Source organism: Rattus norvegicus, chromosome 12 (assembly GCF_036323735.1).
Source record: "Rattus norvegicus strain BN/NHsdMcwi chromosome 12, GRCr8, whole genome shotgun sequence".
NCBI classification, from domain to species: Eukaryota; Metazoa; Chordata; class Mammalia; order Rodentia; family Muridae; genus Rattus; species Rattus norvegicus.
The window spans coordinates 49,316,838-49,344,090 of NC_086030.1; the positions used below are offsets into that span (position 1 = coordinate 49,316,838).

At 48.5% G+C, this 27,253-nt stretch overlaps 1 protein-coding gene and 1 long non-coding RNA gene across 3 annotated transcripts in view; one reads left to right on the forward strand and one right to left on the reverse strand.

Moving 5' to 3' along the window:
- Grk3 (G protein-coupled receptor kinase 3) overlaps positions 1 to 27,253 on the forward strand; it is a 110,576-nt gene that overhangs the window by 31,610 nt on the left and 51,713 nt on the right. For both annotated transcript variants that reach the window (XM_039089109.2, NM_012897.3), the window contains 3 exon segments: positions 15,479 to 15,552; positions 20,824 to 20,925; positions 22,984 to 23,058. In XM_039089109.2, the coding sequence (XP_038945037.1) occupies positions 15,479 to 15,552; positions 20,824 to 20,925; positions 22,984 to 23,058 (251 nt within the window).
- On the reverse strand, positions 22,467 to 24,152 carry LOC134481309 (uncharacterized). The gene is made up of 2 exons (XR_010056819.1): positions 23,722 to 24,152; positions 22,467 to 23,630 (listed from the first exon to the last, which is right to left on the reverse strand). It is a non-coding gene; the product is annotated as an uncharacterized LOC134481309 (long non-coding RNA).

The window sequence follows — 27,253 nt, forward strand, 5'->3', positions numbered from 1 at the left end:
TTCTGTCCCTCTGTCTCCGTCTGTCTCTGTCTATGTCTGTCTCAGTCTGTCTCTGTCTGTTTCTCTGTGTCTCTGTGTCTCTCTGTCTCCGTCTGTCTCTGTCTATGTCTGTCTCTGTCTCTGTTTGTTTCTCTGTCTCTCTCTGTCTCTGTGTCTCTCCCTGTCTGTCTCTTCCTCTCTCTCTCTCTCTCTCTCTCTCTCTCTCTCTCTCTCTCATTTCTGATATACATTAAGCCTTTGAGTAAACCTCCAGACTCCCTTCTAAAGTCCCTGCACTGTTGCTCATGCCTGACGGGGTTCTACTTTCCCAGAGTCCTCAGCACCTGCCCCTGACTGCTGTCTGTCTTTCTGTCTGTTCACAGCCATCCCTCGAGTTTGAGGTGGCATCTCACTGTGGATTTTATTTCTCTTTCAATAGTGATATTGAGGGTGTTTGTGTAATTAACCATTTCTAGATGGTCGTTGGAGAAATGTGTATTTACATACCCTCCCCTTTAGGACCCACATTAGCTTTGTCCTTGTCAACCTCATGCTTGAGAATGTTCTCTTGTAGCCAATAACTTCCTTTCCATTTTTTTGGTGGCTTTGGAAACCAAACTTTTTTTTTTATTAACAAAGTCCAGTTTGTACATTTTTTCTCTGTAATCTTAGCTTAGAGTCATATTAAAGATAATTTTTTTGCCCAATGAGTTCATAACAATTTTTTAAAGGTTTCAACCTTTTCTCTTACATTTAGTATCTGGCTTATTGGGCAAGGCTGTTGTCGTTTTTGTTTATTACTATTATTGTTGTTTTTTGTTATTTTATCTATAATATACAGGTCTAAATTAGTGGGGTTCTTTTGTTTGTATAAATTATTTTACATTTATTTATTTGTGTCTTGAGGGGGGGGGCATGTGCATTCCAAGAATCACATGACAGGTCAAAGGGCAACTTCCTAGAATCGGTTCTCTCCTGCTTCCACGTAGGTTCTAGGATTGAACTCAGGCTGCCGGGCTTGGCTGAAATCACCTTTTACCAGCTGAGCCATCTCACCTGCCCCTCTGCTCTTCTATGCATGACACTGTCCTTTTCCCATTGGATTGTCTCTGATGATTGTTACTGAAAATTAACCGACTGTAGAATTGGCTTAGTTGGGCCTCTGGTGGTGTTGTCTGTCCATCCCTGTGTCTGCTTAGGCCCGAGACTTCAGAGCAAAGTTTGGAACTGGGAAATGAAAAGTCCCCACCATGGCCTGTTCGTTTGCTTTAAGGTTGTTTGGGGTCACTCTGGACCCTTTGTGTTTCTGTGTGAGGTCTCGTTTTTTTAGCAATCACTTTGCAGTTTCCTCTGGGTCTGGGATGGCGAGTCTTGAATCTGTGCTGCTGGGAGCCACCGTTTGAGCTGTTGGTGAACAGCCTCTGCTGCTTCAGACACTGCCACCCCTTTCCAGGCTTCAGTGAGCTTATTCCTTAATGAGGAGCCCCTGTCTGTGGTCTGGAGCCGGAGCTGTTTTCTTGGTTTCACTTTTGATTGCTCATTGCTGGGATGTGGAAATAATGGTGTGTTCTACAGCTAGATCCTGGAGCCTGAACTAGGTTATTAGTTCCAGTAAAGTGTGTGTGTGTGTGTGTACACACATGCACACATGTGTGCATATATGTGCATACTTATATGTGGGTAGGTGTGGTCTGTATGTGTATATATGCACCTGTGTGCATGTTTGTGTGTGTATGTGTGTGTATGTGCCTATGTGTGGCTGCTCACACTCCTCTCTGTATGTGTGTTGGTATGTCTGTTGTACAGTTGCAGTATGTATGTGTGTGTATGCACCTATGTGTGCACCTGTGTGCATGTTTGTGTACTTGTATGTGCACCTGTGTGTACACCTGTGCGCGCGTCTGTGTGTACCTGTGTGTGTGCACACCTGTGTGTACACATGTATGTGCACCTATCTACCTATGTACATGTCTGTCTGTAGCTGTGTTTGTGCACCTGTGTGCATGCCTGTGTGTGTACTTAAGTGTATGCACCTGCATGCATGTCTGTGTGTATACCTATGTGTGTGTACCTGTGTGCATGCCTGTGTGTGTACTTAAGTGTATGCACCTGCATGCATGTCTGTGTGTATACCTATGTGTGTGTACCTGTGTGCATGTCTGTGTGTGTACCTGTCTATGTATAAACCTGTGTGTATGTATTGGTGTGCATGTCTGTGTGCATGCCTGTGTGTGTGCACCTGTGTGTGCACATGCATGCATGCCTGTATGTGTACCTGTGTTTGTGGACCTCTGTGCATGTCTGTGTGTGTACCTATGGGTGTGTACCTGTATGTGCACCTGTGCGTGTGCACCTGTGTGTATGTCTGTGTGTGTGCCTGTGTGTGGCTGTTCACTCTCCTTGTGTATGTATTGGCATGTCTGTAGTACAGTCGTGGTATGCATGTGTGTGCATATAAGTTCATGTGTACATGTGCAAGCCTTAGACTAGTCTACATCCTGTCTGAGTACTTGGTTTTACTTTTTTTCTCCTAATTCTTTAAAATTTCATAGTTTTCATTTTTCACAGTAATTCTTAATCTTTCAAATGTTTCTCTCAATTGTTTGTAGCAGCATGATTTAAAATAATGTTTTTCTAGAACGAATACACAAATTGCATTTGATTCTTGGAGGCCCAGGCATAAAAATTAGGCTTGCCACAAGGTTAGAGAACAATAGCATGTGTTTCCCGATAAAACAACAACAAAATAACATGTGGGTAAAACAGAGACCACAGTCTCACAGCATCCTTTTGAAGAAGAGGGCATTGCTGAGAGAGCTCCCTGCAGAGACAGATTCATCCTAGGTCTTATTCCAGTGTGATGGACACACAGAACTGCTGGCACACCAGAAGCTATAGGTAATGCTGAATAAGACATTCTAGGGACTGCTGGTGTGGCTCAGTGGGTAGAGCACTTGCCTCTAATGCGTGAAGCCCTGGGTTTGATCCACAGCTTTGCACAAACTGGGTGTGGTGGCACACACCTGCTGTCTCATTGTGACCCCAGCATTTGGGATGTAGAGGGACAGAAGTTAAAGGATATCCTTTACTACACAGTGAGCTTGGGGCTGGCTTGGGCTACCTGAGACCCTGTCTACAAAGAGAAGAGCTTATAGCTCATTGTTGTTGATCTCAATGGGCAAAGCTTCCGATCTTTTTCGTGGCTCATACAGTGACTATTTGTGATGCTTTGTGCCTTAAAGCAGAATAGAGTCTGTAGCATTTATAGCTGAGCGGCCTCTGGCTGGGGTCAACTGGGCCTTCTGCATGTGGTCCTAGAGTGGGTTCTGTATCTGGGACTATCCTGCTTCCCCATTCTCCCTGCACTGACCCTCTCCTGCTGGCCCCCCCCCACTATGTCATCAGCACAGCGTCCTCCAGCCCAGCCCAGTCACCTTCTACTTCAACAGAGGAGAGACTAGGGTCCTGCTTTGAGTCAGCATCAAGGACGCCGGCTTTGTAAGGCTTCTCCTGCAGGAGTGGAGAGTTAAGGATCCCTTTGAGTTTCCTGATGTTAGGGATGGACACTGAGCTAAGCGTTGCTAATTGGATTTTGGATGGAAAGGGTTTCAGGGCAGGAGGCAGGCAAGCCCTGGGGCACTGGGCTGGTCAGTCCCAGACTCCTCAATTTTCATTTTGGATAGAGAAGCCACGCAGAAGGAAACAGAAGGAGGGAGAGGAGCCATCCATTAGACGGTGGTGAGGTAGTCTTGGCAGCCATCCTGTCAACCTGGGATCAGACAGAGAACTTCTGTCTGCCCCATCCCACAGCCTCTGCACCCCTGGGAACTAAGGACCCATTGATCAGCAGTCTGGGGTGTAAGCTGACAGAAGGCTGTAATTACCTCACAGGAAAACTTGTTGTCTCCTTGTTAAGCCATTACTCAAATTCTAGAAGTGGGCATAATTGTCATTGCCCAGAGGAAGGTTGGGGAAAGACACAATTTAGTGAGTCACGAATCTGCTACGCTGTGCCTCCTTGTCCCCAGAACCTCCCTGGGCTCCTGGCCTTTGATCCATGACTCACAGGCTGGCAGAGCTACCTGCATCTTTTAAAAAGGTAGACTTTCCTCTCCAATGAGCAACCCTGTCCAGGCTGTCTACCACAGCAGCTTCTATGCCTGCAGGCCCAGGAAGCAGCAGACCTGGAACATTGCCTGAGCAAATCACACACGTGCTGGGCGCTGCTGATTTTTCCCGGTCCTCATTCCCTGAACGCTGCTGCAGAACTGCCATGTTCACTGCATTTCGCACTGGGAATGATGAGGGGGTGGGAAGATAGGATGATGATGGGAATGATGGGAGGGTGGGAGGACGATGGGGGCATGGGAAAGATGATTGGAGGAGGGATGGGATGATGGGTGGGAGGATGATGGGAGGATGATGGGAGAATGGGAGGATGGGTGGGAGGATGATGGGAGCACGGAAGGATGGGAGGATGGGTAGGAGGACGATGGTGGCATGGGGATGATGGGTGGGAGGATGGGATGATGGATGGAAGGATGATGGGAGCATGGGAGGATGGGAGGATGGGAGCACAGGAGGACGGGGTGATGGATGGGAGGATGATGGGAGCACAGGAGGATGGGAGGATGGATGGGTCGATGGGAGAATGAGACGATGGTGGGAGGATGGATGGGAGGACGGGGTGGCGATGAGAAGATGAGAGGGTGGGCAGAGTGTGTACAGAAAGATCCATTATAAAGCACATTCGGGAAAGGGTGACCGCAGAGCAGCCTTCAACCACACCATTCTGCAGAAAGCGACCTCAGCACAGGGAAGAGGCACATGGAGCTGGCATGCTGATGTGGTACAGGACAGCAGGTTTTAAAGTATGCCCACTCCTGACCATCTCAAGACATTTCTGTCCTCTCTCCCCAAATGATGGGGACTTGACTGCAACCCAAGCCCCCCATCCAGTTGGTTTAGGATGCAAACTTTTATTTAATGAATAATTTGGGGTTTCAGGCTGCCCTCTTTTTCTCTGGTCTCAGAAGATGTCAAGTGCGTGGGTGCATGGGTCCGGATTCCACACAAGTAGGACACCTTATACAAGGGCCGTGGACACCTCAGGACTGGGTGCCTGGGTTTTTCCACATCCAGGGGACAATGCCTTGGATGAACAATCAGTTCATTGAAGTGTTTGCAGTCCTTCCTTTCTGAGGCATCTGTTAGCACTTTTGACACTGTGGAGAATGTGTTTGCTCGTGTGTGTGTGTGTGTGTGTGTGTGTGTGTGTGTGTGTGTGTGAGAGAGAGAGAGAGAGAGAGAGAGAGAGAGAGAGAGAGAGAGAGAGAGGTTCCTTGGAACCAATGGTGAATTGAATGGGAATTGAATTTCCAATGTGGAATTTTAGCTTAGCTCAGGGCTGAGTGTTCAGGAACTGTCTTGGCTCAAGTGTCTTCAGCCCTGAACTTGCGAGCTGGATTTTCATATCTTATAAAAAAAAAAGCCAATTGCCCACTTTATTAAAATTATTCCCCACAGGCCTTTTGGCAGTTGGAAGCCTCCAGCAAACACCATACTGTCCAGCTGATGAATATCGAATGTGGGTTTCCTGCAAATGGGTCCCTTGGCTGCTGGATGCGGCAGCTCTAACAGCGCATTGGAGACCCTGTGGTGTGGCCGTGTGGTGGTGTGGCAGTGTGGCTGTGTGGCGGTGTGGTCGTGTGGTGGTGTGGTGGTGTGGTGGTGTGGCCTTGTGGTGGTGTGATGGTGTGGCCATGTAGTGCTGTGGTGGTGTGGTGGTGTGGCCGTGTGGTGGTGTGGCCCTGTGGCAGAGCAGCCCTTCACTCCCCCTCTCTTCCCTACAGGGACTTGCTCTTCTAAGCCAAAGTCACCATTGCATCTCAGTTACAAGTCTCTGCATCAGACAGAGCCTTCACTATTCCCTCTGTGGCCTGTGCACACATCCAGGCCCAGCTGGCGTGTCCCTTCCTCTAGAACCCTTCATGGCTGATTTTTCCACTGCTCTGACTTGGGTTGGCCCTAGCCAGGGGACAGAGAGGAGAAGAAGGGTGAGCCCCTGTCCTCACATGATTCTGACCTGGTGAGAGGCAAACAGAAGCAAATGGGGACTACGTACTTAATGTGGCAGGGTAACTCCGTAAACATGGTCCTAGCTGCCAGCCCCAAAGCCTGTGGCATATGGACAAGGAGACACAAGAGGTCTCCCAAGCACTCCAGAAATGTAGGGGAGGAGCAGAGAAAGACTACAAGCATCGCTCACACAGAGCCAGGGCTCACATAACAGTCCCCTTTGTCATGGTACACCACAGGACAGACAGCCGTGCTGCTGAGGGGGACACTCACGTAGCTCTCCATAGCTGGCACAAAGACTCCCAACCCTGCCTCTGAGTGGTGGTGCATGACCACAGTTCCTGCACTCGGGAAGGGGGAAGCAGAAAGAGATGAGTTTGAAGACACTCTGACGAAAGCACTTTGGGGAGGAAGGGTTTGCTCAAGGGACAGTCCGTTGTGGCACAGGACTCAAGGCAGCAGGAGCCTGAAGCTGCCAATCACATCACAGCACACCCTCAAGCAGGAAGCAGATAGTGATGAACGCAGTCTGCTTCTCCACTCACAGAGTGGAGGACCCCAGCCAGGGAGTGCTGTCGCCTACAGTGGACGGGTCTTCCCGCCTCAGTTAACTCAATCAAGACAACCTTCTCACAGGCATGCCTGGAGGCTAGATTCCTCGGTGACCCCAGATCCCGAGACCTTATTTTGGGAAGGTTAGGAACCCAGTGTGGGGGGACTGGAGGAAATGGATGACTTCTTGTACCTATGAGGGGTCGCTGCTTCACGTAAGACTTGAAGTCCTGTGGGCGCAGCGAGTGTTCGCCAGCTGCAGTTGGAAGGTGGATGGCTGAGGAATGTCTTGTGGAGAATTGGCAGGTGTGGAGGCACAGTAAATACAGCATGTAAATATGTAAATACAGTATGGGCAGGGAGTGGCCCATCTGCTGGAACCAGCCATCCTGGGCAGGCAGGATAGGGAGACTGTCCTTGGTACAAAGCAGGTATGTGCTGTGGGGAAATGTGTGTTTTCTAATGTTTCCAGCAGCATCCCTGGAATCTGGAAATCACCAGGACGTCAGGTGTGATGGTTTGTGTGTGCTTGGCCTAGGGGGTGGCACTATTTGGAGGTGTGGCCTTATTGGAGTGGGTGTGGCCTATTGGAGTGGGTGTGGCCTTATTGGAGTAAGGTGTGGCCTTGTTGGAGGAGGTGTGGCCTTGTTGGAGGAAGTGTGGCCATGTTGGAGTAGGTGTGGCCTTGTTGAAGGAGGTGTAGCTCTATTGGAGTAGGTGTGGCCCTGTTTGGAGTAGGTGTGTCACTGTGGGTGTAGGCTTAAGACCCTCATCCTAGCTGCCTGGAACTCAGTATTCTGCTAGCAGCCTTCACATGAAGATGTAGAACTCTCAGCTCCTCCTGCACTATGCCTGCCTGGATGCTGCCATGTTCCCGCGTTGGTGAACCTGTAAGCCAGCCCCAATTAAATGTTGTCCTTATGAGAGTTGCCTTGGAGCTATACCCTAGAAGAAGCAAGAAACTAATCATCTTGGCAACAAAACAAAGAGAAGAAAAGCACACAAACATAACCTCACATCCAAATATGAATATAACAGGAAGCAATAATCACTATTCCTTAATATCTCTCAACATCAATGGCCTCAACTCCCCAATAAAAAGACATAGATTAACAAACTGGATACGCAATGAGGACCCTGCATTCTGCTGCCTACAGGAAACACACCTCAGAGACAAAGACAGACACTACCTCAGAGTGAAAGGCTGGAAAACAACTTTCCAAGCAAATGGTCAGAAGAAGCAAGCTGGAGTAGCCATTCTAATATCAAATAAAATCAATTTTCAATTAAAAGTCATCAAAAAAGATAAGGAAGGACACTTCATATTCATCAAAGGAAAAATCCACCAAGATGAACTCTCAATCCTCATCTTCGGTTGGTTTATATACAAGTGTGCAATTTCTAGGCTTGAAAGTAAAATGATGCTATCTGGTGCTGGATAGAGGAGCCTTATTTTTTATTATGGCAGCTTGCTATTTTTGTAACATGGTGATTTGGTTGAACACAATAAAGTACAGTAGTAACTGAAAAAAAAAAAAGAGTTGCCTTGGTCATGCTGTCTGCTCACAGCAGTAAAACCTTAACTGAGACATCAGGTATGGTCTGGGTGACTGGGGAAGGACTACTGGGAAAAGACACCAGAGAGCAGAGGGGCTGCAGCCTCCTGGGGTACCAGAAGGAAGCTGTGTAAGCTGTGCACCCCTCCCCCCAGGCAGTCTGTTCCTGTACTCAAGGCAGCTGTTGGCTCTCTGTTGTCAGTGAATGACAGCTCTGAGGGCTCCACAGTCATATGTGTGGTATGACACATGCGTGGGACACAGGGTTTTTTTTACTGTCAGTAAACTTGTCTGGAATGTAGTACCCCTGGGAAGACGTTCCCATGGGACTCAAAGTCAGCATGGAGCACAGAGGAGACACACTCTGCTCAATGACTGCTCTTGATTACCTCATGTAGAGGCAGGACATGGTGGGCATCTATGGTGTGTGACACTCCCGTGCCTGATATCCACAGACGCCAGTGCGGGTGGATGGTTCTATGATGGTCTATTTGAGTATTTCTTTTCCTTCATAAATCATTTGAGATCTGTTTAGCTGTCAGCGTTTGTGCTGTAGAAGAACGTCATGGTTAGTTTTCTGTCAGCTTGACATAAGCTAGGGCCGTTTGGAGAGAGGGAACATCGATTGAGAAAACTCTTCCATGAGGTTGTCTTGAGGCAACCCTGCAGGGCATTTTCTTAATAAATGATTGATGGGAAGGGCTCAGCCCATTGTGGGCGGGGCCATCCCTGGGCTGGTGGTCCTGGGGTCTATAAGAAAGCAGGCTGAGCAAGCAGCACCCCTCCACGGCCTCTGCATTAGTTCCTGCCTCCAGGTTCCTGTCCTGTGTGACTTCCTGCCCTGACTTCCTTCTGTGACAGACTGGTGTGGAAGTGTGAGCCCAAATCAGCTGTTAGCTGTGGCAGAAGAAACCCTAAGGACAAGGTGCCTGAGACTGAGAGGGGGGAATAAAGCAGTGTAACCCGGAGGCAGCCCGCCCTGGTCTGTGGCTGGAGACTATCATCGTGTGACAGGACCACTCCATAAAGCTGGAAGGAGTCCAGCTATCTGCAGGGCTGGGTGCGATTTCCCTGTGACAGCATTCTAGAATTCCCCCTGCCCCCACCCCTGGTTTTATTTTGTTTTGGCATCCAGTCCAGGGCATTCCACGGATTGTCCTTCAGCCACATGCACGGCCGTTCGCCCTCTTGTTCACACGAGCCACGTCATTTGATAAATAAACGATCCCATTAACTCCCCTAAGAGCCTGCTGGGTTTCCTGGGAACTGTCAGGCCTGGATTCCAACCAGTGTAGCCTGGCCACCCAGAGTTGAACACTTTTCTCCTGACTCTAAAGCAGCAGGGCCCTTCCTGGGACTTCTTTCTGGGAAGGTTTAAGTCTGAATGCCCAAACCCCGACCACTGTGCACCATTATGTACTAACTTAAAAAGTTTAACGAGGGGGCCAGCCCCTGCTGTTGTTGTCTGCACTCTTTGCCATAAATGTGAGAATTCGTGGACTGACTTCCTACAACATTTCCCGCTGGACCTGGCGCCGGGATCGCACTAATTGGAAGGCGGGTTTAATCAATGCTGCCCTGGAACGTGATGTGGCTCTTGACGGATGTGTGCCCTCTTGATCTTAGTCATCGGTGTCTCGTAACGTTCAGCCTAGGCGACATACGCGTGTCTGGTTAGACTTGTCCCTAACATCGCACCCACCGGTATGAACGGCACTGCTGCGTGTGCTTCCGTGTGCTGTGTGCGTGCGGAAGGCTGAAGTAAACCTCTTCAGTTACTTTATCATGCCACAGGGAAGCGTTTTACTTTATCGTGGCTCAGTTCCTAGCTCTTGCTCCATCTGAAGCTCCTCGGCTAACCTTTGAAGCTTTGTAAGAAAATTCAGTACAAATGGTTTCCCTACTGGGGCCATTTTGTCATTCTATACAGCGTCAAGATGGTGGGTGCTCACTGTCTGCCCTTTGGATTATTTTATTTTTATTCCGGGGCTGTCTAGTTCCTGGCGTCTCCTGTCTGGGTGCTGCAAGCTGGAGGTGTCTCCGAGTCTCAGGCTTGCTTCTGTTTCCTTGTCCTCTGGTCTTTACACCATGGCTCTTGGCTACGCTGATGTCTGACCACCCATCCTGTAATGGGATTGTTCAATTAAGTTTGCTGTGTTTAGAAAAAAAATGGAATCTGAGAGCTGAAAGCCTCTGAAAATTGCTCCAAGAATCTTTTCTTTTAAAAGTTGCATTGTTGCCTAGCAACCGCAAGGCCTTGGGTTCGGTCCCCAGCTCCGAAAAAAAGAAAAAAAAAGTTGCAGTGTGTGTGTGTGTGTGTGTGTGTGTGTGCATTTATATGTGTTTGTGTGTGTATTTGTGTATGTATGTGTGTTTGTGTATATGTACGTATGTGTGTATGTATGTATTTGTATATGTGTTTGTGCATATGTATGTATGTATGTGTATGGTTGTGGATGTGTATGTTTGTGTGTGTGTTTGTATGTGTGTATGTGTATGTGTGTGTGTGCATTTTTATGTGTTTGTGTGTGTGTTTGTATGTGTGTATGTGTATGTGTGTGTGTGCATTTTTATGTGTTTGTATGTGTGTTTGTGTATGTGTTTGATAGTGTGTGTGTTTGTGTATGTATGTGTGTTTGTGTATATATACGTATGTGTGTATATATGTATTTGTATGTGTGTTTGTGTATATGTATGTATGTATGTGTATGTTTGTGGATGTGTGTGTTTGTGTGTGTTTGTATGTGTGTATGTGTATGTATGTGTGTGTATATTTGTCTGTATATATATGTGTGTGTTTGTGTGTGTGTTTGTATGTGTGTATGTGTATGTATGTGTGTGTATATTTGTCTGTATATGTATGTGTGTGTTTGTGCATGTGTGTTTGTGTATGTGTCTGATTGTGTGTGTGTGTGTAGTGTTGTGTGTGTTTGTGAAAGTGCATCTGTGGAGGTCAGAGGACAACTTATGGGAGTCACGTTTTTCCTTCTCCTACATGGGTCCTGGTGACCAAACTCAGGTGGTCAGCTTGGTGGCAAGTTCCTTTACCCACTGAGACATCTCATCTGCCCAAACTCTTTTTTTCTTTCTTTTTAAACTTGAGGAACTATATACAAATGCTAGAAGCACACCATGTTGGTTTTTGTGAGCTTGTTCACCTAATTGAAGCAGGCTCAATAGTCATGCCATGTTTCAGGGTAATTCACGTGGTCCGTTCATGATACTGGCATAGAGAAATTCATTTTGAGCCACTTGACATGATCGCAGGGCAGAGTGTGTGGGGGGAATGTTTGCTCAGTCACTCCTGAAGAAGAAGAAGACACTGGTGTGGAGCAGGGAAACAGCCATCTGAAGGAGTTTTAGAGAACTCTTGGAGCATGCCATCTTGGCTGCCTGTACGGCGGCTCCTCCTTACCTCTCCACATCAGGTTAATTGCAGTGGATCTAAAATGCACTCCCGGTAAATTGTATTAGCATTTACATTTTTTTTCTTGTGTGTTAGCCCAAGGATACAATGTACTCAAAGTTTGTTTTTTCTTTAATGCCAAACTCAACAATCTCAAGAGGTTAGGTAATCGCTAATTATGAAAAGCAATTCACATTAGAAACCCACGACGACATCACTTATTCCTACATTAAATTTTTTAATTGTTAAAGGCGGGGGTTTGGTTATTTCTCCAGCACAATACAATAGCTCCTTCTGTAAGTTACATAACCTTACTTTTTACTTTACCTCTGTCACCCGTCGCGTTGGTGTTTGTTTTATTTCAGGCATAGTCTCACAGTGTAGTCCAGGCTAGCCTGAAATCTGCTATGTAGCCCAGGATTTTGGTCTAGCAGTTTAACAGTCCTCCTACCGCAGCCTCTTGGGTGCTGGATTGTAGGTGGGTACCACTTGGATCCATATATTGCCTTTTGTAAAAATATAATTTTGTGTTTTCTGTCATTTTAAGCGTCTTTATCCCCGAGGGCAGGTGAAGGAGCCTCATCCTAGAAGCCTGGTGCTCGCGGTTTTTGCCACTCTCTTCATGTTCTCTTGTAGTTTTGTTCTGTTTTTATCTTGTGCTTGTGTGTCCTTTGGTGAATCAGATACACCATGCCCCTCAGACACTGTGAATGAGTCTGTGCATCTAAGAGCAGCGTTCCTTTCTGAGCTGGCCATGGTACAGTGCTGGGGAACTCATGGATGAGGTGCTCCACACTCCACACCCACCAGGGAACTAAGTCACCACTAACATGCTCACGGCTCACACCTGAGCCTCTGTGTCCCCCGTTGTCTGTCTCCATTACCATCCTCTCTCCAGGTGAGCCTTCAGCTTTCCCTGCGTTTATAGGAGTTTTCACTGTGCAAGTGCACAGGTCTGCTCTGTGAACTATCGACGATTTTGGATGTCAGTTAGAGCTCTGTGTACACACACACTTACACACATATATACATATACACATACAAACACATCACACATATATACACAGGCACACACAGAGACACACATATACACATAGATACACAAACACACACAAAGACACAGACACACACATACACATATACACACATATACACATATACACAGACATACACAGACATACAGACAAACAGACACAGACACAAATATACATACATACACATATATACAGACTTGTAGATACATACATATACACACACAAACATACACATATACACACAGACACACATAAACATGCAGACACACATACACAGACAAACATATATACACATTCACATAAACACAGACACACATAGACACATAGATACACACAGACATACAAACATAAACATACATATATACACAGACGCACAGACACAGATAAACACATACACACATACATACAAACACACACACACACACACACACACACACACAGAGTCATAGGAAGGGCCACCTTGGCACAGTCTTTCTCTGCTACCTTATGCAGTTTACCGTCAGTCCTCTGCCTCAGGTGGTGTCAACTGTTGCACCGCCTTGGGTGTCTCTCTTCTCATGTCCAAGCACCGTGTACAACTGAAAACGCAGTAACTTTTTCCATGAGGGTGCAAGGACCTGGGAAAATGGTTACCATTCTCCCCTCCTCTCCCCTCTATCCCACAAGCTACATGGTTAACAGCGCTCACACACGAAGGGGAAGTTGGTCCATCTGGTGAGAGGATAAAAGAGGGAAGAAATCAGAGCCCTTTGCTTAGTGTCTGCACAGACTCATGCCTAAAACATGGAGGAAGTCTATGACACCTGATTAGTTCTGAGCTTGGCTACTTGGTCCTGGCTAACAGTCAAAGCTGCCTTCTATCCCCCAACCCCAACCCTCTGCTTCCCTAAGCTCCTCCACTGAAGTCTTTGCTTGTGGGGGAAACACCGTCATTCCTGAAGGGTCTGGACCCTGAGCCGTTCATTCTGAGTCAAGCTGCAGTTCCCACTGGCTTTAACTCCATGGACAAAGTCTTTGGTGCTTAGTGGAGCTGAGTGCTTAGGCCCCTCCTCCTGTATGACACACACATCCTTCCTCATACCCCTAGTGAGTCTCCATCCAAGGGCCCTTGGCCTTCAGTCACTAAGCAGCAGAGTCTCTTCTGTGCCCATGGATTCAGAAGCAGGAGGAACTACGGCATTACTACCCCTCCCCAGCAATGAAGGAGACCCTCACTGAGCACAGTTTTTGTAACCTGGCTCTCTAGTGGTTGGTAGGGGGAGTCTCAGAATACCTCAGAGAATCACAGCTGCATCAGGGCCCTTCTATGTGCCTGCACTCAAAGTGTTCAACCTCCACACCCAGACAGCTTACCCACTGTTTTACTGGGGTGTTTCTGTTTCAAAAATTAACTTAAAAGAGTGTCATTTGGGAGCTGGAAAGGTGGCTCCGTGGTTAAGAGTTCTTGCTACTCTTCTGAGAGACCAGGGTGGTCAGATCCCAGAATTCATACCTGACAGCACACACCCACCTCTAAGTCCAGCTCTAAGGGATCTAACACCCTCTTCTGGCTAGGCAGGCAGGCACATCTCCCTAGTCCCCAACTTTCTGTATTCTGACTCCTCCACCTCTACCCTTAATGCAATTGGCTAGCCCAGGCTTGGCTGTGAGGCTTCTGCTAGGTGCTGTGTTTGTGAAGGACAGGAACTTTAGATACAGAAAATTTACTAGAGTGGCAGGTGTCTCCCTGGATGCCTGTTGGGGAAGCGGTGGAAAAGGCTGCCCTCTCCTGGGCTCGGGGAGGTGCTCAGTGCAATGAAGTGAGGTGAGCCTATGGTCCGTGCTCACCTCTAACTCCAGCACCACTGAGACAGACAGATTCCAGGGCTCAACAGGAGACCCCTGGAATTGATACCTGGCCTGCACATGCAGACATGTGCACACACCTGCACACTCACCTTTGAGCAATCATGTATGGACAGGGACACCCCCCTCCCCCATATGGATTCTACCATGGGGTTCTGTCTCTTCCAGGGCAGACATCAGAGCATAGGCAGATCCTGGGGACACGTTGGAGGGAACTGTTTGTGTGGGGGTTGGGGGTGGGGTGCTCCAGGCATAAGGTATGGTTTGCTTCAAATGGTTCTGGTGTCCTGAGCCAAGAACCCTTTGAGAATGGGGAGCTTGTGAGTTTGCTGAAATGGGAGGTAGGAGAGAAGGTGGAGAGAAGAACCGGGTAAGCTGGGCCAGCTCCAGGCAGCCAGCCCTGTCTTCACAGGAACCCGCTCTGCTCTGCATCTCTGCCCTCTTGGACTGCTTACTCCATATGGTGACCTGGGACCTCAGGATAATGCTCATTTACATGATGGGAGGGGCCATAAGCAGAGATGAACTGCCAATACTCCTTGTTCTCTTCCCTCCCTGGCCCCTTTCTCCTTCTCTTCACATGTTCCTTGCCTCTGGCCTCTCCTCCCCTCTCCTCTCCCCTCCTCTCCACTCCCTTCCCCCCTCCCCGCTCTCTGTCTCTCTGTCTGTCTCTGTCTCTGTCTCTGTCTCTCTCTCTCTCTGTCCCTACTCCCTCCTCAGCTCCCCTCCCCATGCCCTAAATAAACTCTATTCTATACTAAACCCATCATATGGGCTGGTACCTCAGGGGGAAGGGTTGCCTCAGCATGGGCCCACCAAGCCACCCCCTCCCACCTCACCATACCTCTCCTCTACCTTGGCTCTTTCTTTTCTATAAAACACAACAAGTGTGGCACAGTCACCTGGGGTCCCTGGCCAATTCAAGATGCTGAGCTATGAGCACATTACTTCAGGGAAGCCCTGCAGGATATAATTTCTTCATTTCCCAGACTGAAGTTTTTCCTCTTCTCCCCCCACCCCCCTTTTAGGCTTCCTGCTATTTAAAGATTTCTGCTTGAATGAAATCGGTGAAGCGGTGCCTCAGGTGAAATTTTATGAAGAGGTAAGACTCGGCCCTCCTGCGAAATTCCCTTCCAAAATGTGTTCAGATGAGCATTGAGAAAAAAATCTTAAGGATCGTAAACACCTTATGTAATTGAGAAGTTCATTAAAATCCTTACGGTGCAGATGTCTCAGCAGTGGTGGCCATGCCCACAAGCCAGGCCTGATGCACACATAGCTCTGGCTTTAAAGCAGCAATGGACAGTTCTCAACCTGTGGGTGGCAGCCTCTTTGGGGGCTGAAGAACCCTTTCACAGGGGTCAGGTGTCTGATATCCTGCACACCAGATATTTATATCATGATTTGCAACAGTAGCAAAATTACAGTTAAGAAGTAGCAACCAGATACTCACATTATGATTTGCAACAGTTGCAAAATTACAGTTATAAAGTAGCAAGGAAATGATTTCATAGTTGGGGTCATCACAACACAAGGGACTGTAATATGGGGTCCCAGCATCAGGAAGATGAGAACTGCTGCCCTGGAGGCTTTGGAGCAAGTTAGAGGAAGAATGTAGCTGACTCCAGAGGCTTCAGAGTTCTTCGGGGGTCACAGGCAGCACCTGGCTCTTGGCTATCTATAGATCTTGGTTGCTGCTTCCATGGGAGCCGAGGCTGAGGGCTGCTGGGTTTGAAAGAGAAGCTAACTTGGGGCTTGCTGGCCATCTTGGAGGACTAGAGTCAGGACATTGTGGGGCTGAGTTTCCCAAACATACATGTGCTTTCCCTAAGACATTGGGTGAAGTTTGTGGTTGGAGGGGCCCAGAGAGTTAGTGTAGATGTTTCTGGAAGGCCCATAAAAATCTAACTAAGCCTTATTGGGTTAGAGGATGCAGACATCCTGGAAGCTGGAAGAGTAAGCTAGGGAGACCCTGGTGGGAGTGACCTGTCCAGTGTGAATGCACAACTGCTCGGGGCAGCTCAGAACAGGGATTGTGGGTTGCTGGCTACTTGATGTGGATGTGTTCAAGGTGATTGCAGCAAGGTGACATTTAAACAAGAGCTCAGCTGAGAAGACTGGCCTCTTGGTGGGTTCGGGAGTGCACAGGAGGCCACACAGCTACCATGGTGGGGAGGAGCGTGACACAGGAGGAACTGAAATTGAGGGCAGCGTGAACATGGAGGAAAGAAGAAGACAGGGGAATTAAACCACAGACACAATGGCAGATTCTGATTGGGTGTGCTTATCTGTGAGCCTCTGCCATGGGTTGGATTCCCTTCATCCTGACTCAGTTTACCTCAGGTCTTTGTCACCAGACCTGAGAGCGATATTAAAGTCTCCCACTCAGGATGGTGGAATACATTGCTGATTTCTGTTGTCTTTTCTCGTACATTGAAGCTCTGTGGCCGATCTCACAGACATATTGCTAGGATGTCACTATATGAAGTGAGCTGCCTGCCGTCCCAGACCTTCCTTTGGCTCCTTTCTCCCTGTGCTATGGCCACAGCCACAGCTGCTTGTGGTTCTGGGGAAGAGGCCTCTCTCAGTCTTTACAGTGCTTCTTCATAGGAACAGGAGCCTGCTGTTCATCCCCATGCTGGCGACGTCCGCTTCCCAGGGACTGTAGATATCATAATCACTTTTGCAGCATTTGCTGAAAGTCTCCAGCCCGTGCATTTATATCCTCAGCCAAATCAGAAGCAACGAGGGAGTTTATTTTTTTAGAGTACCTCTTCCTCTCTTCCCAGATTCCAGTCCTATTTTCATGATCGATGGATATTATCTTGCTGGCCCCAAAACTGTGTTCAGTTTTTCTTTTTCACTTTTTTTCCCTCTTCTAGAAACTGGATAATATCTTTGGTCTGTGTTTGAATCCACAGACCCTTTGTCTCAGCTTCCGAAGCCTGCTCTCCCCTCTATCCACTGAATGGTTTATTTCATATCTTATATTTTCCCTTCTGAAATTCCCAGTCGATTTTTTTTTTTGGATAGTTACTGTTTGGGTTTTCATTTCTGCTGCTGCGATAAAATGCCCGGACAAGAAATGGTGGGGAGGGAGGGATTATTCTGCTTAAAATCCCAGTTACACTCTGTCATTGAAGCCCAGGCAGAAGCTCAAAGCTGGCCACATCACAATCAAGAGCAGCAAGACCCCAAGGCTATCCCTTGCTAGCTTGCTCTAGGCTAACTTTCTCCTCTAACTATTCAGGACCCTCCTCCTCCATCCAGGGAGCAGTGTTTCCCATGAACGGGCTGAGGCTTCTCACATCAATGGACAGTCAAGACAATGGTCCCTAGACAGGCCCACAGGCCACCTACTGTAGAAAATTCCTCAGTACTCCTGTCTTCTACAACTATGGTCCATTAAGCAGTGCTTAAAGCATTCCTCACCCCAAGTTCCCAAATCTGCATTCCTCTGGAAGCGTGGGCAGGGCCTCTCACAGCAAAACTTTTATCGGCAGCTGTTTCTAAAAGTTTGTTGCAGTTTTCTTCTTAACCCAAGGAATTGAGACTGCAGTATTCTATCTATTCAACAAGCTTTACAGGCACAACCACTGAGCAATATCATTCTACTTCAATCCCCTAAACTAATCTGGCTTCCTCCCAGTCACAATCCCAGGCTGTAACTCCAGGCTGTAAGCAAGTCGAAGGTAAAAACGAAATAGCAAGTTGTTTTTTTTTTTTTTTATGTTGCTACCCACCACACAGGTGTGCTCTATGTCTCACTGTAGTCACTGATGTATGGTCCTTCCCTGATTATTCTGGCTCTGGTCTTGTTGGATTGGATCTCATGGATCTCCACAGGTGAACAGCATAAACATGTAGAGAACAGTGTGATTGATGATTGACCAATGAGCCCCTAACTCTCACAGGCTCTCCCCAACCCTGTGGTATACCATCAGTGACTCTTATTCAGGGCCACCGAGGCTGGCTATGCCCAGATGCCCATGCGTCATCAGGTGCCCAGCGTGTTTGACAGAATTATCTATGTAGATATTTGTCCTGAGTTGTCCTGATGCTGTTGTATTCTGATGTTAATTCTGCTTCCTCAAGAGGGCTTGCCCCTGAGGGTCAGTCCTTCCTGTACTCTGGTGATCTCGTGTGAACCTTCTCCCCATTATAACTGATCAGTAAAGGCTAGAGCTTGTGATTGGGCAGTAGAAGGGAAAGGTGGGACTGGAGGTTTGAGAGTGAGGGCAGGGGGAGAGAGGTTTCTCCCAACATCATAGCTGGGAGAAGCTGTAAGTATCAAGGGGTCTTATAGCTGAGGATCAGGTTAGTACAGTGTTATATCTACCCAATCTAGGCATACAGCTTATAGTTATAACAACTGGAGTGTGTGTGTGTGTGTGTGTGTGTGTGTGTGTGTGTGTGTGTGTGTTTTAATATGGGCTGATTGGGGCTGGAAATTCCAGCATGAGATTTTGTCAACTTCTCCATTATCCGTGTCTGTTAGCTTGCTCTCCGGTGCAACTGTCGTCATGCATCCTTGAACTGACAGTCATGGTGTCGGGAGGACCATTCTGCTCTAAGCAGGATTTTGACGGATGTCAGATGAAGCACAGGTCTGATGATCTGATGGGCTAGACTCGAGGGTGCAGCATTTGGCCGAGGGGGAAGTGAATGACAGCCTTCCTTTCAGCTCGGGGTTTCTGACGAAGAAATCCAGTGGGACGAGGTGGTTATGATCCACTGCAAGTAGAGATGGGGCTCCTTTAGATGAACCCAAGTAGGGCTGCTTTGTAGATACCCAGCGGGAAAGGGCAAATGTGCAGTTGTTGGCATCTGCAGGCCTGGTAGCTACCCTAAGGTCTGTATGGCTAGTGATAGCCTTACAGGGTGTCCAGGGCTCTGGAAGCCAATGGGAGACTGAGGGGGGAATGGAAGCAAAACCCTGGAGACACTGGGCTCGGATTCCAGAGAGGTGGGCCTGGGACACAGAGGTGGCCTGGGCAGTGACATGTGCAGCCATGTGCGTGTCCAATCAGAGAATGACTGTCTAATTGTCGTATGCTGTCACCGCCATCTTTCAGCATGGAGGCTCATCGCCTGAGTGCCAGCCCAGCCCTCCTACCATTATTAAATGTGAGCCGCAGTCAGGAGGTCCTTTGGGAAGCCTCGTCATGGATGATGATGAGCCTTCTGAAAGAAAGTGAGGTGTGGGTTTCAGCCGCCCGCCGGCCCCCTTGCTCTCTCTGCGCTGTCTGATGTTCATGTGGGGTTAATCGGACCCAGGTCCCAGAGCACGGACAGGGTGCTGTGCGTTGTGTGTTCATGAAGCCGGGATTGTCCATGTAGCTGCGGGAGACAAATCATGGAAACTTCCAGGAGCGAGCATCTGACTCGCCAGAAGCACCGTGTCTCATGGGTGTCCTGAATGCATCCCTTTACAGTTGTGCTCAGGACATTAGTTCTGGGAGGCTGCGCTACCCCTCCAGGTTGTTTATCAGGGACCCGCTTTGGCCTCCGGTTGGCTTGGCATCTGTTCTAGCGTTTAGGCCTTCTGGCGTTAACCCTTGACTATTCCAAGACCAAAATGCAACCCGGGGAGTCAACCAAGCAAGAAGTCAGCTAAGCCCCGCCCCATCCTCTCCTAGGGCTTGGGTGCACTGTGCCTGACACTGTGTGCCTTGCCGTGGTGGTGCAGCTGCTCTGCAGTTAGTTTTTAGAGACTGAAGGAGGGTGCTTGGATATGCCAGCCTTGCTGAGGCCGTCTGATCCTCTTGGGATGGTTCCACAGTGTGGTCTGCCCCAAGAAGACCCCATTCCTAGCCCCAGAAGGCCCTCTGGTGTGACTGCCAGCCACCATGCTACACTGTGGACTGGATCCTCATAACGTCTCAGCGTGGGAACCATCTGTAGTCACAGGGGCCTCCGTGGTGACACCCTCTTCCCCCTCCCCCAAACTGTGACCTCACCTGTATGAGGAATCTCCCTAGGATTGACTGGTTTTGATTCCAGTGTGCAAACACTGGCCTGTAAGTTCAAAGCCACCCCGTGGGGATCAAGTCCCTGTTCCTGCCAGCCCAGGCAAACAGCTCTCAAGTGGCCCCTGGCTTCTATCTATGCTGTGTGGGATAATTGTGGTCACGGTAGACTTTGTTTCCACATTAAAATGCTCAGGGAAACCTGTTTGTGTTTCTAGCTGGGTCTAATGCGTGGGCAGCCTCGTTATCTCCTCATGCAACGTGGTCATTTTTAGGGGAATCGCTGCCTCCGTAATTTGTTTTTATCTCCTGGGGAAGGGTTCCCGCCCGGGTCAGCTGTAGTTCTAAATAAAGCCGGTTTCTAGGAAGCCGTGAGCTAATGTTGACAACCTCCGGAAATCTAGATAAAGGAATACGAGAAACTGGACAACGAAGAAGACCGGCTGCACCGGAGTCGGCAGATGTACGACGCCTACATCATGAGGGAGCTTCTGTCCAGCACACACGTGAGTGTCCCATCCCGAGCCCCAGACGGCACCACGCGCGGCATTGACAGAGTCTCTGTGTGTAGCCCAGGCTGATCTTCGACAGTTTCCTAAACACTAACACTGACTCACTGATGCTGGTGATGGTGATGATGGTGATGGTGATGGTGGTGGTGATGGTAATGGTGGTGATGATGATGATGATGGTGGTGGTGGTGGTGGTGATGATGATGATGATGGTGATGATGATGGTTAGTGTTGCTGTATCATTTAGGGGGTCTAGAGTTGAACCCAGGGCCTCATGCTTGCTAGGCAAACAGCACTGAGCCATCTCCCTAGGGCTTGCCTCATTGGATTAGATTTAGCTATACTTTGACTGTTGGGCAAACCAGAGTTATATTAATATAGATCTTCAGTGATTGGGATTGATCAGGATTACTAATACCATGCTAATTTTATTCATGATCGGAGAAGTCATTGTCTCCCTTAGGAGTTGGACAAAACAATCTAATTGGGATAAACTAGGTCCTAGGAGGTGACACAGGAGCGAATGGATTATATAGCAAGGTAGACATTGTAATGTGGTTGCAACTCAGGCTGTTTTCAAAGAACACACGGTCTTCACCTACTTTGTCTGAGGCCACTAGCCACATGTGGCTACTTGAGTTTACCTAAAGCAATTACAATTAGATGGAGTCACTTCCGGGCTTCCCGTGAACTGTGTCTCAGGTACCCTGGAGCCCCGTGTGGCCAGAGGCTCCCGTCTGTGACAACACAAAGGGATGACATTGCACCGTGTCAGGGCAGCTGTCTGGATGGCCCAGCCATGCCTTAGCACTTAGGATGTGGTTACAGTTTGTAGCGATGTGTGAGTGGTTGGGGCACACGCTGGCCTCTCTCAAAGCTTCTGCTGCTTCTTCGCTGTGCTATGTAGAGGGAATTGGAGCCTGATACGTGCTCACTGCTTTGTACCTGGGTGCCTTGGCTGGGCGTGGCCTGAGCCCTGGAGGATGCGTGTAGTTGGTGGAGCCTGCGTGAACTTGGCTTTCCTCAGCTCAGCTCTGAGGTGCACTTCAACAGAGTGGTGGGTTTTGTTCAAATGGCTTGTGGAGTTTATCCCCACCCTCTATCCCCCTGCCAGATTGAGTGAGATGTATGCTCCAGAGTTAGAGGCAATGCTCTGAGCACTCTGGGGTCACATACCGCTCAACCACTTCTATCCTGAACACTACAAAGATTTAAACTGAGACTTGGAGAGCTGATCCCTCCATGACAGGCCTATGCGTTTGCTGCTGTCTAGACTGACCGACTTCTCCCCCAAGAGCCTTTTGCAGCCCAGGTTGTCTGTAGAGGTAGCTGTGGGAGTGAGGACAGTCGGAGTCTCAGATAAGTAGCATGTGTTAGTGTTTCTGTGAACTGTAAGAAACAGGAATCTCCACAAGGCCCTGGGTTCGGTCCCCAGCTCCGGAAAAAAAGAACCAAAAAAAAAAAAAAAAAAAAAAAAAGAAACAGGAATCTCGTTAATCACCCGAGAAACAATTCGAATAAAGGAGACCACATTGAAAGGTTTCCGGAAGATGTAGTTGGCAACCCACACCGACAGAAGTTCTGTCCTGTTTGCCCTCTGCTGGGGCTCAGTGAGACCTCCGGGCCCCAGAGCCATCTGTCACTGTGGCCCGTCTTGTAATCCTTGTGTTGAATTCCTAGGTGCATGACCCTGCATCTGTGTTCTCTGACACAGCAGATAGCTTACATCTGTAGAACTGTCATTAAGGAAGGAAATGGTTATGTACATAGTCAGGCGGTGGTAGGCCTCCTGATGCTCTGTTGCCATGGCAACCTTGACCTGCTGAGGGGTCTATTCTGGGCACCCCAAGGAAGGACTATGGGTACCCAGAGGACAGTATGTGCTTGGATTGTCTTCAGAGAGCCCACGGGTCACTCTTAGGGGATCACTGTTGTAATGCGTAATCTACAGACATGTCACCTCCTTATTAAAAAATCCTCTCTTTCTTTCTTCCTTCTTTTCTCTCTCTTTTTCTTCCTTCCTTCCTTTTTTTCCCCTTTTTCTCCTTAAAGCAATTCTCAAAGCAAGCTGTAGAACATGTCCAGAGCCATCTCTCCAAGAAGCAGGTGACGCCTACCCTTTTTCAGGTAAGATAAGATTACTTCAAAACAAATGTCCCAACCCGCCTCCCTAGCAGACCTGGTAACATTTCCTCAGCTCGTCAAACACACTGACACGCATGGCTGTCCGCTCGGAGCACGCAGGTCCTCTCGCTGCAACCTGCTGCACGCGCGGACAGGCACTAAAGATGTTCCTGCAAAGGGGCTGCTGGCTGAGGCCGTCTTGTAACTGGAAATCCGTTGAGCTAAGACAGAGCTGAGCCTTCCTCCCGCTTGGCATTCGGTGTCTGTGATAAGTGGGGTGATGTGGCTTGCAGTGATTATCCTGTGGATTAAGTGGGATTTATGTTCCAGAGTTAGAGGTGATTCTCCGAGCACTCTGGGGTTCCATGCCCTTGGACTGTTTCTATCCTGAACATTACAAAGGTTTAAACCGAGACTCAGAAAGTTGGCCTCCCGTGATGGGCCTATGTGTTTGCTGCTGTGTAGGCTGACCGGCTTTCTCCCCTGGGAGCCTTTTCCAGCCCAGGTTTTCTGTAGAGGTGGCCACAGGAGTGAGGCAAGTCAGAGTCTCAGATAGGTAGCATGTGCTCCTGTTTCTGCAAAGTATAAGACACAGGAATCTCATTAATCGATTTTCAACAGTGCGGTGACTGGATTCATCCCTTATCAGATTACCAGCTTATTTACCTTGAGATACACTGGTAAAGCCCAGGCTAGCCCCTGGATCCTCCATCTCCCCTGGCCATTACAGCTGCATGTGACTGTGCCGTGCTGGTTCTGGACTTGATGTCTTAGAACAGGGCAAACTTCTGCAAAGCAAAGTTGATGATCCTCAGGTCCTGAGCACCCGCCTAGTGGCTCATCAGGCATTGCCGTTCTCTTGGAATGTTAGGTGGACCTGTCTGCACACTCCAGAATGCTCCCAGAGTTAGGATCAGAGCCCGTGTCCCTAGGATAACCTTGGCAAGCTGGACTGGTCTACTTGGCATTAATAAGACATATACACAAGCCAAGTTAATAGTAAAACACAGAGGAAGAGAATTTCAAAGCAAGACCACACTGGGAAAAAGGAAGAGATCCATTCCACCCTACGTCTGTCATCTGGGTCCTGACGTGAGGATAAGGGTCAGGCTATAGGCATAGCTGGACAGTCCTGGTGACAATGTGGCCACGTCCATCACATTGTGTTCTGATGAGTTCTTAGAATCATGTCGTCTCTTCCAGCTGGCACTGTGCCTCTCAGTGCTTCAGCCTTCTCCTCCTCAAACCCTGAGACTCCTGAGGAAATTCTAGTTCTCTGCTCGCTTGTTATCTCCTAGTCTGGTAGCAGAGCAGAGGGACATAGTATCTATTTTGATTGTCCTTATCCCTGCCTGGCCAGTTACAGGAAGAGTCTATGTTTCAGTTCTGGGCCTGCTGACCTCCCCTGCAGCTTCCAAACCCAATTTGCTTGGAGATTTGGTGGGGTGGGCACACACAGGGTGCTCTGCAAGGGGCCTGCCCTTCTCGCTGCTCCTCAGATGAAAGCTGAGATCAGATATGTTGTGTTTTATAAAAACAAGGAGAGGAGAGAAAGAATATATTTGGTGGATATGTAGTCAGCTGTGGGAGAAGGGGGTACCTCTGAGGGCCCGTGCAGAGACATCCCTTACCCCTGAAGGACCAGCCACACAGATGGTATAGTATAGAATAGAGTTAATTCAGGGCACGGGGAAGGGAGTTGAGTGAATAGAGACAGAGAAAGGCAGAGGGTGGGAGTGGGGGGATAGAGACAGAGAAAGGCAGAGAGAGAGAGACTGGGAGGGGAGGAGGGGAGGAGAGGAGAAGAGAGGAGAGGAGAGGAGAGGAGAGGAGAGGAGAGGAGAGGGGGAAGGCAGGGGATGGGAGGGGAGGGCAGGAGAGGAGAGGAGTAGAAGAGCAGAAGAGGAGTAGAGGTCAGCCATGTGGAGAGGGAGGAGAGGAATGGGGGGAGAGAGGGAGCAGGAGCAAGGGGACAGAACAAGAGAGCAAGAGAGAAAGGAGGGGCAAGCAGCCCCTTTCACAGTGAGTCAGCATACCTGGCAGTTTCCAGGTAACTGTGTGGTGGAGCCTAGACAAAATGCTAACAGGATACCTTATAGTAAAACAGCATGGTGCTGATGCCTGTACTGCTGTCTCCATATTTAGAGTGTGAGTGCTTTGGTTTTTCAACTGATTCACACAGATAGCCTGTCACCAGTCATGCTTGGCATTGCAGAACTCTACCGTAGATTGTGCAGCATGTCACTGGAGGTTCTCAGTAGGAGATGAAATACAGCATTAAGACTTATCTTCAAGAACCAACAGTGACTACTTGCAGTAGAGTTTTATTCAACTCTTTGTTTATCTAACTCTTTGTTATTTATTTATTTATATTAGCCATTTGGGATACTGTGTCCAATATCAGGAGTGGAGGCCCCAGCCATCCGGCTAGCCTCTGCTGATAGTTTCTAGGTTGCATTTCTAGTGGATGTGGTGTAAAGCCAGAGACACAGGGAGGGACTATTCTTTCATAGTTACCCTCTCCTGAGAACTGACAGAGTCCCAGGAGAATAGCACTCATCCCTTCTGAGCACCTTGGTGCCCTTTCCTCCTGCTTCTGGGAGGCCCCTTTAATTCAGCATAACCATGCTGGGGACCAGGCTTCCAACATGAGACCCTGACATGCGCAAACCACATCCCATCCTTGGTACCTCCTTCTCCATTCAAATTTCGCCCCAGTAACAATGAAACAAGATCACTGCAGGCAAGAGTGACAGAGACTATGGTGGTTATCGGGGTGGCCCCAGGGCACACCCACCTCCGAGCTGTTCACCTTCAGCAGGGTGGAGCTGTTAGTGTGGCTCAGTGCAGCTTGCATCCTCCCAGCCTGGTGCAAACTAGATGCTTACCTCGGTGGACAGAGGGCGTTGCCTTGTGAAGTAACAAAGTTTGCAGTGTGACACAATGTGTCAAAGTCAATGCCAAGTGAGGAATTGATATTTCTTGTTTGCCAATCTGCTTTAGAGAGAAATAATTGCATAAAGGGATTTGGAGGTGAGAGAGGGGCCTGGTTGGAGGTGGATGTGTGAGTGTGTGTAGTATATGCATGCATGCGTGCATGTTTGAGTATGTGTTTGTGTGAGTGTATGTTTGTGTGTGTGCATGTGAGAGTGAGTTTATAGGTGTGTGTGAGTATGTGAGTAGTGTGTGCATGTGTGAGGGTGTATGATTGTGTGTGTGCATCTGTGAGTGTGTCTGCATGTGCATGTATGAGTGTATGTGCGTGTGTGTTTGTGTGTACATGTGAGAGTGTGTTGATGTGTGAGTGTTTGTGATTGTGTTCAAGGGTGTAGTATGTGTGTGCATATGTGCATGTTTGTGTGTGTGCATGTGAGAGTGTGTATGTGAGTGTATATGTGTGTGTTTGTTCATGTGTGAGTGTATGTGAGTAGTGTGTGTGCATGTGAGTGCCTGTGTGCCTGTGTGTGCATGTGTGTGTGTGAGTGTGTTGGTTCTATAAAGTACCTGACGAAAGCCACCTGAGGATAGAAGGGTTTGTTGGGGTCCGCAGTACACAGGGATACAACCATCATGGTGGAGAAGGTGTAGTAGCAAGACTCCATATTCAGGAAACCATGAGGAACCCAAGCAGCCACTCTCAGACATGCCGGGAGATCTGTCTCCATGGTGATTCTGGAGCCTCTCAGGTTGGCAATCAGTAACTACCAGCACTGGTTAAAATGTGGCCAGGTGGTGATCAGGGGTTCTAGAGAGGCTTGGCTGCTCCTCCATTACTAGGAAGAATGGAGCGTTTGATGGAACAGAAATGTGAACCATGAGTGAGCACACTGTCCCCTGTGGAGAAAGTCTATTGGAAGAACATGGGACCTCTCTACTGAGTCCCACCTGAGCTCCCTGCCGCCAGGGCACTCCCTTCTCCTGCCGTCTGTACTTGTTTTGATATGCTCTGAGTGAAGACACTGAGAGGGTTAAATTTCCCATCATCCAACGCATCAAACAGATCAAGATATTTTCCCAAAAGATCTAGTGGACTCTGGTGAACTCTGAAGCATGGCCATCCGCCAGCTTCTTGTTCTCAACTGGAGCGTGTGGAACAGAAATTGTGGCTGTTTGTTCAGTGCGATGAAGCAGAGCTGAGGCAGAGAATAGTGGATCCCCACTCGAGGAACCTGGGGCTGTGTCAGCATCTCCCTGGATA